This window comes from Pimephales promelas, chromosome 6 (genome assembly GCF_988280905.1).
Source record: "Pimephales promelas chromosome 6, fPimPro1.hap1.1, whole genome shotgun sequence".
NCBI classification, from domain to species: Eukaryota; Metazoa; Chordata; class Actinopteri; order Cypriniformes; family Leuciscidae; genus Pimephales; species Pimephales promelas.
This window is the reverse complement of record NC_142774.1, coordinates 8,954,536-8,968,984: the sequence shown is the minus strand read 5'-3', so window position 1 is coordinate 8,968,984 and position 14,449 is coordinate 8,954,536. Positions and strand designations below refer to the sequence as shown.

At 35.7% G+C, this 14,449-nt stretch overlaps 1 protein-coding gene across 2 annotated transcripts; it reads left to right on the top strand.

The window, feature by feature from the left end:
• The first annotated feature begins 960 nt into the window (after window positions 1-960).
• pkd2 (polycystic kidney disease 2) lies at window positions 961-13,786 on the top strand. Of its 2 annotated transcripts, none has more exons than XM_039688686.2 (14): window positions 961-1,809; window positions 3,369-3,482; window positions 4,017-4,150; window positions 4,247-4,497; window positions 4,584-4,808; window positions 5,578-5,806; window positions 5,913-6,083; window positions 6,176-6,357; window positions 6,881-7,001; window positions 7,962-8,182; window positions 8,269-8,386; window positions 10,294-10,454; window positions 10,548-10,695; window positions 11,798-13,786. In XM_039688686.2, exons 1-14 carry the CDS (start codon window positions 1,407-1,409, stop codon window positions 12,023-12,025), a joined length of 2,706 nt encoding a protein of 901 aa, XP_039544620.2. In that variant the 5' UTR covers window positions 961-1,406; the 3' UTR covers window positions 12,026-13,786. The 2 variants fall into 2 exon arrangements, with proteins under 2 accessions (XP_039544620.2, XP_039544614.2); XM_039688680.2 differs by having other exon boundaries at window positions 10,291-10,454.
• Window positions 13,787-14,449: the final 663 nt, after the last annotated feature.

Below are 14,449 nucleotides of genomic sequence, written 5' to 3'. Positions count from 1 at the left end.
TGTAGACTTGCTGTTGTATGCAAATACCAGAAAAACGACTGATCAAGTCGTTTCCCAAAAGTGTGTAAGTATTGTGCTTTATGCATGTATTTTATGTATAAAAAGTCAAAGTCACCAAGTCAAATTTGAAGATACAAAAAAAAAAAACCCAAAAAAACAGTAGGCCTACTTGACAAAAAAAGTTTTTTACAAGCTCACTAAGTATTTTATTTAATACTAAAAAGCATAATATCAATGACCAAAACATATTGCTCTTTGTAAAAGACATGAATGGCAGACAATTTAATTTAATTAAAAAAGGTTAAAAAGAAGAACCATTTCGGGGTACTTTTTTTGTTGTTACATATAACGTGTTTGGTGTTTTGCAGAGAATGGTAACATACAAAAGAGAAAGCATACATCCCATAATATAACAGGATAGAAAATATGTATAGGCTTAAAGTAAATTTCTTTCACTTTATTTGTGAGTAAGAATTTCTACTGTAAAGAACAGGGTTTTTTTGACCGGATTATGTAAAGTCCCAGGGGCCAGGTATCTCCAAAGGGCCCGGTCAGTAATCCATTCCTGCTTGAAGGGATCAGACAGAAAGTGTTTTGGTTTGATCTCTTGATTGGTTCATCAATGGTGACTCATCCTTCCACATCAAATCCTGGAGGGGGGCATCATCTTGTTGCCTGGCAACTTATTCGTCTTATTCGCAAACATTAACAACAGAGTGTGAAATGCAATAGTTTAAACCAATTGAACAAATTATGTCACTTTTTTAGACTGAATATGTATGGTTAATATTTTAAAACTTTTTTTTTACCACTTTATAAATTGATGACCATTTACAATTGTTTTACATTTTTATTAAACGAACTTTTAAATGATTTTGTGAGTGTCAGTGAAATTGAGGTGGACAGAAGGGAGGAGCTGGGAAATGTTGAAGTTTCCAGAGGTTGATGTCAGTGTGTAACTGGATTCCTCTAGTCTGGGAACAACTGGGAACAAAGATGGCTGAGTGTGGACTGGAAAACTGCTTTCCCCCTCTCTCACAAAAGCTGGACTGAAGCTAAGTCACTCAAAATTATCTTAGAGTGAAACATGCAAGTAAACTAGCCTATTCCTATTTTACAATATCAGTCATTTCAGACAAAAACTTTTGTTGTTGTATAAAGTTTAAAGTCGAATTTTCTTACGTAACTTATTTCTGTTGCATACCATCGAAATAGTGAATTTAGAGTTTTTAAAAAGCTTAAACAATAACTCTTCGATAATTTTTTGCTCAAAGAAATTTAAATCCGAGATTTTCTGAATACGAGTTCGTGGCGTCCCGTTGCACTTTTCGCAAGCGTTGCTATCATCCAGACTTAGTTACTGAAATGAAGATGTTTGTTTATATTTGGTTACTGTAAATGACACAATGAGTTCCAGTCGCGTCCGTCCTCAAGCACCGCAGACCCAGGCGGCATCTCCCGCAACATCTCCGTGCCATGAAGGGATCGAGATGGAAAAAATGCATCATGAAGAACTTGAAGTGGGCCTCGGAGTGCCCGATGAGACCCCCTCCCCACCCGCCTCCAGCTCCAGACAGGCGTGGAGCCGGGATAACCCAGGATTCGAGCCGGAGGAGGGGATGATGGAAGCGGACTGGCCTCCGTCGAGCCCGGGTAGGAGGTCCGTGTCCACGGCGTCCAGCCGCAGCAGCAGCGGCAGACCCAGGAGCTTCTCCGGCATCAGTGCACGGATCAACAGAGGAATGTATCCAACTCCACCAGCACAAGAACACCGCAGCTGTGGGAAGAGGATACTCGAGAAAATGAGAGGTGGAAATTTTGCTTGAACTTACTTAGCTAAGTGGGTCATTCCAGAATTGGAGGACATTTAGGCATGCATAGCCTAATATTGAAAAATTGGCCATTTATTTTACTATTTTTTTGTTATGTATTTCATAAAAACAGAAAATATACCATTAAATAATTTGATTCGTCCAGCTCAGGCATTAAAGGCAAACTTTTTATAATACTTTTTGTGCTTTGTGCAACCCTGTTACCAATACTCAGGAACCCGAAAAGGTATATTTATTGATCTAAAATATATTTGTATATATATATTTATCCTTCAAACTACAATAAGAACAAGCTCAAGCCCCTGTGAGCTAAAAAAGTAATTTATGGTTATTTTAATAAAAATTATATGGTAACAGGGTTGAAATTTAAGTAACAAGCAGGGGTTGGATAGATATTTTTGATTAAAGATCACGTCAATAATGTGACAAATGATCAGGAACACAGGAAAATTCTTAAATAAAATTCAATAACATCTTATAACAGTCCATCCGTCAGTCTGTGTCAGTTCATCTGGTAATTATGGTAACAGGGTTGCGAGTAACAGGGTTGCAAATTAATGCTAATTTAAATTAATGCTAATAATGCTAGCTATTTAGCTAGCTCTTTCTGTCATTTTTAGGACAAATTTACTTATGTAAAAAGAAGAAGAAACCCTTTAAATTAATTTGTCTTATTCTGATAAGAGTAACAGGGTTGCATTGGTTAGAGTGACACATTCAATCAATGCTAAAAGATGTATAATAACATGAAAAATCGAAAAGAGAACATACCTTTTTCTACCCATTCGGGCAGCAAACTGCATAGTGGTGTCATTTCCTGTGAATCATGTCACACATTGTTTTTTTCTTCTTCTGCCAGGCTAAATATGTTTTGGTAACAGGGTTGCATGTATGTTGTGGGACATAACTTTATTGCAACATTTCTATTATTTCAACATTTCTATCATTTCAAAAATTGGTTTAACAATAAAAAGAGGTCCAGTTCTCACTATTATCTAACTATTCACTGCCTAATTAGTGCCTATACCTAGAAAGATATTAGCAAAGTTTAGGTAGAATTAAGGCATGTAATATGTTCGTTCAGAATATGGAATTAATATGTGCTTTATAAACAGCATATCCTATTTAATATGCATGCTAATAAAAAACAACTAATGTACTTAATAATAGTGAGAATTGAACCCTAAACTAAAGTGTTACCAAATCTTCTAATAGCCTTACTAGGCTGGGTCATACTTTTTTTTATAAAGTTCATAAATGGGCCAAAATAACATCTCAACTCAAGTAAAATCTAAATATGACAAGCTGCCTTTGTAATTAGCTATTTGTAATTAGCTAACTTTATATATATAGAATCCCTAGGATAGGAATGTACATTGTTTTTTATTTAATCATTATTTAAAAATCATTAAGCAATACAACAAGCAATAGATAAAACCTTTCAGATGAAAAAAATTAAGAAAAAAAATAAGTGAGAATTTCACTTATTAACTTTGGTGTAAAATTGATATTTCTTCATTTCATTCTCTATTTCAGTGCTGTGGGACACTCGTCTTTTGGGCGAGAGCAACAGTAACAGAGAGATGTATCTGAAAACCGTCCTACGAGAAATGATCACCTACATCCTCTTTCTGGTCACCCTTTGCATATGTAGGTTGGACTCTGGACAGTTTCATGCATAAATATGTGAATACACACCTTGTTACAATAATGTTTTTAATGCTTTTCAGGCATTGGAAATATTTCTCAGATGAAGAGTCAGTTTAATCGAGCATGAAATGTAATGATACTTAAAAAGTATAAAGATTTATTTAATTTGAACGTAACAAAATGAATTGCCATTACGCATAGAGAATCACATGTCATAATGGAAAAATATTTCTAAAATTGTCCGTTTCCCTGGTCTGCTCCAGCTCTGGCAGTCGTTCTTTCTGGAATAACAGGCACTTTAATTCCTCAAAATGACCACAGCAGCAATTCCCTTTTTGACTATTTATAGTCAGCTCAAATGCATTTACATTTTCCATGTATCACGGTGTCCCTTTAGGGGCTCCATAGTTTTAAATATTATGTTTAAAGGTGAAGTATGTACGATTTTTTTTACTATGAGTATGCCTTTCATGGGTTTATCACCCCCAAAAGCCAATCTTTTTCCAGATCCATATGTCTTTATATTTGTTTTAGTAACCTACGGTATGGTGAGCACCAACATGTACTACTACACCAAAGTCATGTCCCAACTTTTCGTGGATACACCGCTGACAGGTGGAGAATCAACAACCTTCAAGACTCTTTCTTCCATGGAAGACTTCTGGAAAGTAATTATTCCTCTGTCATTAATGCTCTTTCATAGAAACAAAAATGCAGATTAGTTCCAACTGCATCACAGACCTTAATGAAAACATTATCTGTAGTTCACAGAAGGGCCTTTTCTTAATGGCATGTACTGGGAGGTCTGGTACAACAACAAGAGCCTCCCAGAAAACCAGAGTCTGATCTACTACGAGAACCTCCTGTTGGGCGTCCCACGTCTCCGGCAACTCAAAGTGCACAACGAGTCCTGTTCTGTCCACGAAGACCTGCGGGATGAGGTTTACGACTGCTACAATGTCTATTCTCCTGCCAATGAGGACAAGGCACCATTCGGACTGAAGAATGGCACAGCGTATGTAAAAATACACGGATAGCTTATTTTGAATGTTTTTTGGATCTTTGGTCTTGAAAAGGTTTCTCATGCCGTTTATCTGTCAGGTGGAGGTACTCTGAGGAGAGCAGTCTGGGTGAGAGCAGCTACTGGGGTCAGGTGTCGACTTATGACGGTGGAGGTTACTACCAGGACCTTTCACGCACTCGAGAGAAGTCGTCCAATCAGCTGCAAGAGTTGAAAAACAACCTCTGGTTGGACCGTGGCACTAGAGCAGTGTTCCTGGACTTCTCCGTCTACAATGGCAATGTTAACCTGTTTTGTATTGTCAGGTAATGGACTGAAGCTGTGTCGTAAGTGCATGGGATTTAACGCTCATTTAGTTTTATTCTAATTTTTGCAATTTATTTTTTTGCAACATACTGTTCATACTTTTTTTAACTTTAAGAAATTTTGAAAATCATGCATGCATCCACTTAACTTAAATATTTACAATTATGAATGACTATTTATTTAAATCAAAAACTCAATTTAAAAGGTTATTTTTATAATAAAATTTTGCACAAATATTAATAAAACATAGCAAATACATTTTATTTAATAAAACAACTTTATTAATCGAAATGAAAAACTAAATTTAAATATGCAATAAATATGAATATTGCATACTAATAAAATATGGCAAATATATTTTATTTAAAAAATATATCATCAAATATTGCTCTACGTTTAACATGTAGACTCCATTTAAACTATTTAAAAAGATAAAAGATAAAGCTCTTCCATTGACTTCTTTAGCATTCGCAATGGTGTAATTTGCATACTAAACTGTGATTGGTCTTCTGTCTTGCATTTTTTTAAACATATAATTTAAATGAGTTGAAGAATTCGTTCATAAGACTTATTAAATGGTTCCCTCGTTCTAGATAAATTGTGGCCTCAAACTACTTTGATTAAGTTAAATCCTGGCACGAATTACAAACAAATTTAATTTGTTTTTTCGCATGCTAGCCTATATGATTTATAATAAAGGGCATGGCTTTAGCATCCTTGCTCTACTTTCCTTGCCTCAAAGATCTGTCTCCTGCTGGTTTTCTGTAGGTTGCTAGCAGAGTTTCCTGCCACAGGGGGCGCCGTGACCTCATGGCAGTTCCAGACGGTGCGTCTTATCCGCTACGTGTCCAGCTGGGACTACTTTGTGGGCATGTGTGAAGTGGCTTTCTGCCTCTTTGTGCTGTATTACCTGGTGGAAGAAGTTCTAGAGATCCGCTTGCATCGTTTGCGTTACTTCAAGAGTCTGTGGAACTGCTTGGACGTTCTCATTGTTACAGTAAGTCACATATTTCAGACGCTCCATATGTATAGCTTACTCTAGCCAGTGTGTTTTGTGCTTTTGAGCATGACACTTTGGTTCATCGTCTTCATCACCATCACAGCTCAGTGTTCCAGCCATCATTATGAACATCTGTAGAACATCAGCGGTCAGTCACAGACTTCACTTCCTGCTGGAGAACCACAGCACATACCCCAACTTTGAGCCGCTCGCTCGCCTTCAGGTTCACTTCAACAACCTGGCTGCCGTCATTGTCTTCCTCTCATGGGTGAAGGTGAGGTGTCATCTCAACATTTGTCATTCCAAAATGATTTTTAGTTGTTGTTGTTGTTTCCTCAAAATACAACCATCTTGATTCTCCCACAGCTTTTTAAGTTTATTAATTTCAACAAGACCATGAATCAGCTGTCCACCACCATGTCACGCTGCGCCAAGGACCTGATGGGTTTCGCTATCATGTTTTTCATCGTGTTCCTGGCCTACGCGCAGCTGGCATATTTAGTTTTTGGAACTCAAGTCAACGACTTCAGCACATTTCAGGCCTGCATGTGAGTTTTGGATGCATTTAAATAACCTACACTCAGAATATATTGTTATATAAACAATAAAAATGAAGTAATTCACAAAAACGTCAGCTATTTAGAAAAATTTCATACACGTTTAGCTAAAGTTGGCATGAAATGAAAATACACACTGTTATAGATCTTATTGTGAACATTTCATCCATGTATGTTTTTGACCTCTTAAAAAATTGAGCCTAAATCAATCTTCCGTTGAAATTGAAAACGCCTGACGTAATGAATGCAGCACTTCTCCAATCATGTAGTCCGCTTAAACCCTGACTCTGCAATCTCACGCTCATCTACCCTCATTTTTGGGTGCCACGCCCACATCTTCACATCCAATCAACAAGTGAAACTTAAAAACATGTCCCCCCGTATATATATAGAATTACGTATATATATATATATTATTTCAAAAGTAATTAATTTAATAATAAATGTTTTTATTTAGTTTTAATACACTTTTTTTATGAATGTTGTTAATGTTGGTGGTTTCTGTTGCTCACAGTTTCACGCAGTTCCGGATCATTCTGGGTGATTTTGACTTCTCGGAAATCGAGGAGGCCGACAGCGTGTTGGGACCCATTTACTTCACCACCTTTGTGTTCTTCATCTTCATGATTTTGCTGGTAAACACAGAAAGGGGAACTTGACATAAATGTCATGCACTGAACCTTAAAAATAAAATAGGATTCAAATTATTTTAATACGTTTCATCTTGATGTCCTTTCCCGGTCCAATTCCCCTCTCTCCTCTTCCATGATTGAAGGTTTAAATGGATAGTTCAATGTATTACTTACTTAGCCTTGAAAACAAAACAAGATATTTTAAAGAATGTTGTTAATCTTCTAAAATTACTAAAATTATCTAAAATTACTTTATTTTGTGTTCAACAGAAGAAAGAAACTCGTACAGGTTTGGAACAACTTAAAGGGATACTCCACTTTTTTTGGAAATAGGCTCATTTTACGAGTTAAACAGTTGGGTTTTACCGTTTTCGAATCCATTCAGCTGATTTTCTGATATTTAGAAGAATATCAGTAACCAGACAGTTTCTGGTCTCATTGACTTCCATAGTAGGAAAAAATATGGAAGTCAATGAGACCGGAAACTGTCTGGTTACTGATATTCTTCTAAATATCAGCAAATCGGCTGAATGGATTTGAAAACGGTAAAACTCAACCGTTTAACTCTGGGGAAGTTGTAAAATGAGCCTATTTCCAAAAAAAGTGGAGAATCCCTTTAAGGGTGAGTAAACGATGACAGAATTTTTGGGTGAACTGTACCTTTAAGGCCCCAAAATATTAGGCAAAGTTCTTTTTCTTTCTTTGTTGTTTGTTTTTCCGAACTCCAGAGAAGAACTCTAAATGAACTTTCGTTCTGTCATTGTATTGTTTGAAATGACATCACACCAGTTCGTTCTTCAATTTCGAAGTATATCGATTCCTCTACATTTTATAAGCTTTGACCTTGACGTTGCAAGTGCCACGCTCTACTGTTTGAGCTAAAAGAAATAGCTTGAAAATAAAATAAATCGAATATAAAAGAAGGAATCCTAATGTTTGACTGGTGCATTTTGCTTTGTTCAGAATATGTTCTTGGCCATCATCAATGACACGTACTCGGAGGTGAAAGCTGACATGGCCCAGCAGAGGTCAGAGATGGAGATTACAGACCTTATCAAGAAGGGCTATAACAGGGCGATGGTAAAACTCAAGCTGAAGAAGACTTCCATCAATGACATCCCAGACAGCTTACACCAGGCTACTGGCAAACTCAGCTTCGATGAGCTCCGGCAAGACCTCAGAGGGTGAGAAACGTTTATCTACACTAAATTATACAAATGCAAGATGGACGCAATGATCAATGCGAATTGTTTTCTGTGTTTTTACACAGAAAGGGCCATTCAGATGCTGAGATTGAAGCCATTTTTGCCAAGTATGACCTTGACGGAGATCAGGAACTGACCGAACACGAGCACCAACAAATGAGAGATGACCTGGAGAAAGAGCGAGTGAGTGAAAAACTAATGCTGAATGAAGTTGTACAATTAGTTTTGTTTTTGTAACATGTCACTTCATTCAAGGGAGCGTTCATACTTGGCATGTTTGGTTCAAGTAAAACGAATCCTGGTGCGATTTCTCTATTAGTGCGGTTCATTTGAATAGGTGTGTACACTGCCATCTGAACCTTGGTGCCTCAAACAAGCAGAGAGAGGCGCTTGAACAGATGAGTCTCGATCTGCTTCCAAACCAACTCTAGTGCGGTTCAAATGAAATATGAACGCAACATGGACCAAATGGACAAGCCGACCAATCAGGTTGTGAATGCATCCCTATGTCTTTAGGCTTGGTGTTAAAATTCCAATGTGAATGCTAAAAGTTTTTTTAGTTGAAACAAACGAACTGAACTGTAAGTCTGAACGCACCCTAAATGGACCAAAGAAAACAATTTATATTTATGCATTTGGTAGTCGCTTACATTGCATTCATCTCATTAGTACATGCATTCCCTGGGAATTAAACCAATGACCATTGCGTTGTTAGTGCCATGATCTACTGTTTGAGCCACAGAAATGCTCCAAAAAATTCAAGAGCACTATTAAAACATTTTAAATAAAGAACTTAATTTATAAAGGGTGTGTTCACACCTGTGGTTTGGTTTGCTTGGTCTGGATCAAAGAGGGAGAAAAAGCATTCATTACTGGTTCGTTTAGAGATGTTTAGAGGGCACGAGTAAGTGCAGTGCAGAGTTTGACGTTGTTTGGATTAGAAATGCAAATATATCAGTAAATAATATATGTGTCAAAGAAGCACACATTGAAGTTGTGGTTTAAAAATAAACATTCTGACATTAGATAGGGTTGTGGTTCAAAAATTGTGGTTTAAAAATAAACATTCTGACATTAGAGGGGGTTGTGGTTCAAAAATTGTGGTTTAAAAAATAAACATTCTGTCAGCTAAACATTAAGTCAGCTACACTGTTTACTTCTAAAGTAAAAAGTAGCGATTCTTTTCAAGAAATTTAGCGATTCTTTTCAAAGTTATTATTATACATTTATTACAATTTATTTATATGCTTATCAATGTAATTATACATTTATTACAGTGTTATTATACAGTTGTTACATTATTATTTTGTTATATTTTTCTTTTTGAAAAAAGTAGTGATTCTTTTTGAAAAAGTAGTGTAAAAAAGTAAGTATACATTTGTTACAGTCTTATTATACGTTTATTACAATGTAATTCTACTTATACAAAAAAGTAGCGATTCTTTTTGAAAAAAGTAGCGTAAAAATGTAATTATACATTTGTTACAGTCTTATTATATGTTTATTACAATATAATTGTTTATTACAATGTAACTACACATAGTTTAAAAACTATGTATAGAACTATGAAAAAGTAGCAATTCATTTTTGAAAAGTAGCAATTCATTTTTGAAAAAGTATTGATTCACTTTTGAAAAAGTAGCGATTCTTTGTCAAAAAGTAGCGATTCTTTTTTTTTTGAAAAAGTATTGATTCACTTTTGAAAAAGTAGCGATTCTTTTTGAAAAAAGTAGCGATTCACTTTTGAAAAAGAAGTGATTTAACTGAATCTGTAAATCAGCTACACTGTTTAATCCTGAATATAATATTTTATTCTGGTGTGCTTAACGTTATAGTTTTCTCAGAGTTTAGGCTCCTGTGTAATAGTAGCCTAGGCTATTCAGCAACTCAAACATACCAAACCAACAATTACTAAAAACACACAAAAACTGATTTTGCACGGGCATTGCACTAGTCAAGTGCTTCAAATGAACCGCACTAACAGAGCAATCGCATCTGAGTTGGTTTTAATCCAACCAAATATGCCAAATGTGAACCCACTAAACGACACTGGAGCAGATGTTTAGTATCTGTTGAACACTCGCCAGGAGGACTTGGATCTGGAGCACAGTTCACTGCCCAGGCCAGTGAGTGGGCGGAGCTTCTCTCGTAGCCATGACGACTCTGAGGAGGACGATGATGAGGACAGTGGACACAGCTCTCGTCGCCGTGGCAGCAGCTCAGGAGGCGTGTCATACGAGGAGTTTCAAGTGTAAACATCACCTGTCACTGGTATTACGCTTTCACAATATCCGATGTTTGACCTCTAACTGAAAAGCATGTTGTGCTTGATGTGGCCCATCAGGCTTGTACGTCGAGTGGACCGCATGGAGCATTCGATCGGCAGCATTGTGTCAAAGATTGACGCCGTTATCGTGAAGTTAGAGGCCATGGAGAGAGCCAAGATGAAGAGGAGAGATGTGCTTGGACGGATCCTGGATGGAGTCATGGAGGTAATGATAAAAAATGGTTGAAAAATGTTTACACATTACATTAAAGGTGCAGTGTGTAAGAAGGAATGCTAGTGGTGGAAATAACAAATCCAAAATATTGGAGATTGTTGTATCCCCCGCCCCCTCCTCCTCAGACTCGATGCTCAGGCGGGTTGCCAGATTGAGAATGCAAGTTACATAGATGCACCTTTAACATTGCGATAGCATTATGATAAGATCTACCAGTGGTTTTGCAGTGTCTGAAAACCTAGAAAACCACACACAAGTATAAAACATGTATTAAATAAACACTGCATTTTTAATATTTACTAAAATATATATATAAAACATTTTTTTTTCAGTGTCACGTGATCCTTCGGAAATCATTCTAATATGTTGATTTGCTGCTCAATTATTATTGTAGCTCAGTTATTAATAATGTTTTTTTTTATAATTCATGTAGAAAACAGTTTTTGCCGCTTATTTTTTGAGGAAATCGTGATAAATTTTTTCAGGATTATTTCATGAATTGAAAGTAAAATTAACAGCATGTTTTTAAAATCTTAAATCTTACAATTTTAAATCTGTTTTACTGCTCATTTTGATCCATTTAACATTTCCCTTCTAATTCAAAAGTATTAATAAAAACAATAAATAAAAATTAAAGATAGAAAGAAAAAAGTTCTGCTCTAACATCACAGGAGTAAATTACATTTTAAAATATATTACTACAGAAATAAATATTTTACATTTGAATTATAGTTCACACAAAATTAGTTTTTACTGTATTTTTGATCACATAATTGCATAAAAAAACTAAATTATTCCATACTTTAATAATTAAATTACAAAAAAATTATTTAAAAACTGTCTTAGAATTTTCCACATGAAGTACTAAATAAAAATACGAATGCATTATATAACAAATATATGTGTGATGTTGGGCAGCACTTTTCCCTTTAAGACAAATTATTTGTTGCTAAAAACTTTTCTTACCTGGAGCGTGCTCTTGACTCCCAAAAATGCCTTTGGGCTGGTCCACACAGAACATGTACAAAGGGTCATTTTTTTTTGTCAACTGGATCGGTGCAAATAATTCAGACGCATTAACTTGTGCCCTCAGGACGAAAGAACGGGGCGAGATCCAGAGCTGCGCCGAGAGCAAATGGACCGGCTGGTGAGAGACGAACTGGAGCGCTGGGAGTCTGATGACACGATGTCACAGGTGAGCCACCATCAGGCCACTCCCATCATCTCGTCCGCTCAGCTCCGCCCGCGCAGTTCCCGCTCACCCTCCTCGCTGTCCAATGAGGGCCCGGATGGTGCGGCCAGTGCTGCCGGACACATTTGAAGGGGTTCGCTTGTCAAAAAACATTCCTACCGATCATGAATTTCATTGTTTCACAATTTGGTGCAGTGCACTGGGCAAAACCTACTTAAAAGTATTAAAGCCACAGCTGTTAAATAGTCCTGCATCAAAGCTATTTATTTGTGTTTCTTTATATTAAAGTTAATCGGGGCTTTACAGTGCTTTATAATGCAAAAAATGAAGATACATTTCTCATTGAAAAGAGTTTTTTTGTAGACGTCCTAATAAAGCAAATTAGATTTAAGGTCAGTCAGTGGCAGCTTAGCTTTAGTTTACTCATATTGGAATTTGATGTGTATTTTGCTTTCAATAGCTATAATTATACTGATGCAATCATTTCATCAAACTCCTAATTTACAGTAAACACTCGTCCCAAATATTTCTTGATCCATTTTTATAACATTAGAAACCACACACTGTAAAAAAAAAATATTGTTGGTTTAACTTAAAAAATGAAGTAACCTGGTTGCCTTAAAATTTTAAGTTGATTGAAATGGAAAAATTGAGTTAATACAATGAAGGAGATTGATTTAATCATCAGAAACTCAAAATATTATGTTATCTGAACCAGATAAATTATTTTAAGTTGATTTGACAAACGAAAAAAATGTTGTGAATATTTTTTTTTACAGTGATCCATGAAAGTAGCAAGTATCAAATGATAAAACGTTACAATAGAGACACTATTCAAAATGAATATTAGTAGATTGTGTTCAAGACACTTGTGAGGAACTTAATACAGTCTCTAAAAACATTTAGAAGTCATTGTAGTTTTTCGTTCTGTATCCTGCTATGCAAATAAATGCAGTATATACTATATACTCCAGTTTCAACAGTAATGAAGAAGCCAGTTGGAAAGCTTACAATGATGAATGTAATGAAGGAAATAATGCTCAGCAAGGACCAATATCATTCTGTATATAATCAGAAGAAGTAATGTGTGAAAATAGCTATTCATAAACAAAAACTTGTGAAAAGAATGAAAAATGAAATGAAGAATGAAAAAAATGAAGGTGGTCACATTGCTTTACACAGTATATATCAACTTTGGTGCAATTTCACACACGTTTATGGTTTGCTTTGCATATTTTATAGTTCTTGTCTTGATTTAATACAATTGTGGCATGTTCTGTTAATCATTTATACATTTATTTTTAATAATTATGAAACTTAAAATCATTTTGATACTTTTTGTAATTTGAAACAAACTTTGATTTGGAGTGCATCTGATTTCATGGGAAACCCATGCGTATTTGTCTTAAGATAGGATTTACAATAAAGTATATAGTTTCTGCACAACTAGCCGTTTTCAAACACGCCGAATATTAAGACAAATTTGTTATGTTGGGGCCGTCGCTGAGTGAACCGTTTGGTGCCGCTAGAGAAGCAGAAATTACACACTTCTCCTTTAAGCCTAATAAAAATATCCAAGATCTTAAAGCTGCAGTCCGTAATTCTTGGCGCTCTAGTGGTTAATAAACTTATGGATGAACAAATCAGAATATAAACACTTATTATAGGTGTATCGTAGTGATTCAAGATTGGAAAATGGATTCATGATGTACTGTACTTGCTCATTATTATAAATTTTGAACACGCAAAAAAATTACGTACTGCAGCTTTAATGGGTTTTTTTTCATGTGTGCAATAACCTCTGTAACTATGGTACTCTCCAATTTTTACATACACATTATTTACAGTTCAATACGACAGTCTTTTGAAATAAAAACCATTGAAACTCAACTCATCATGTGCTCATTATTTGTTCACGAAGCACGTGTGGCTTGATCCCAGTCATGATGCCCTCGACTGTAAAGGGATATTGTGTAGATATCAATGAAAGAATTTGCTAGCTTTCGTCTGTGCTTTTAGCACTTCAGTAATCTCACTGATGTTTGCAGTGGATTACAACTCATTAAGACCAATTACATGGATTATGAAGGAGCGAGCCGTGCCAGTGCACAACCCTAGTCCTGTTTGTAACATAGGGGTTCAAATTATTCATTATTCAAAGGATTGGGGGTGACAAAATATTTAGGTCTAGCGCAAATCATTAAACTTAGTATAGGTTTACAAAAAAATCTCTATAATTGTACTATAATAATAATAATAATAATAATAATAATAATGTTTAGATTTATTACAGCCCATTTTATTTCTCCAAAGCCCCGTTCACACCAACTGTGACGATATGGTTTTAAAAATCATTCTAAATATGAAAGAATAGCAGAGTTCACACAACTATAATAATAATGGCACAGAGAATCGATATCGTTGGAAATGGAATCATGCTTTTTTTCAGCTGATAAACTATAAGAACACTGACAGCCAATCAGAATCCACCCTGCTTTGAAAGGAGTAGTTCACTTTTTCAAAAACTTTTGCTGATAATTTACTCACCCCCAT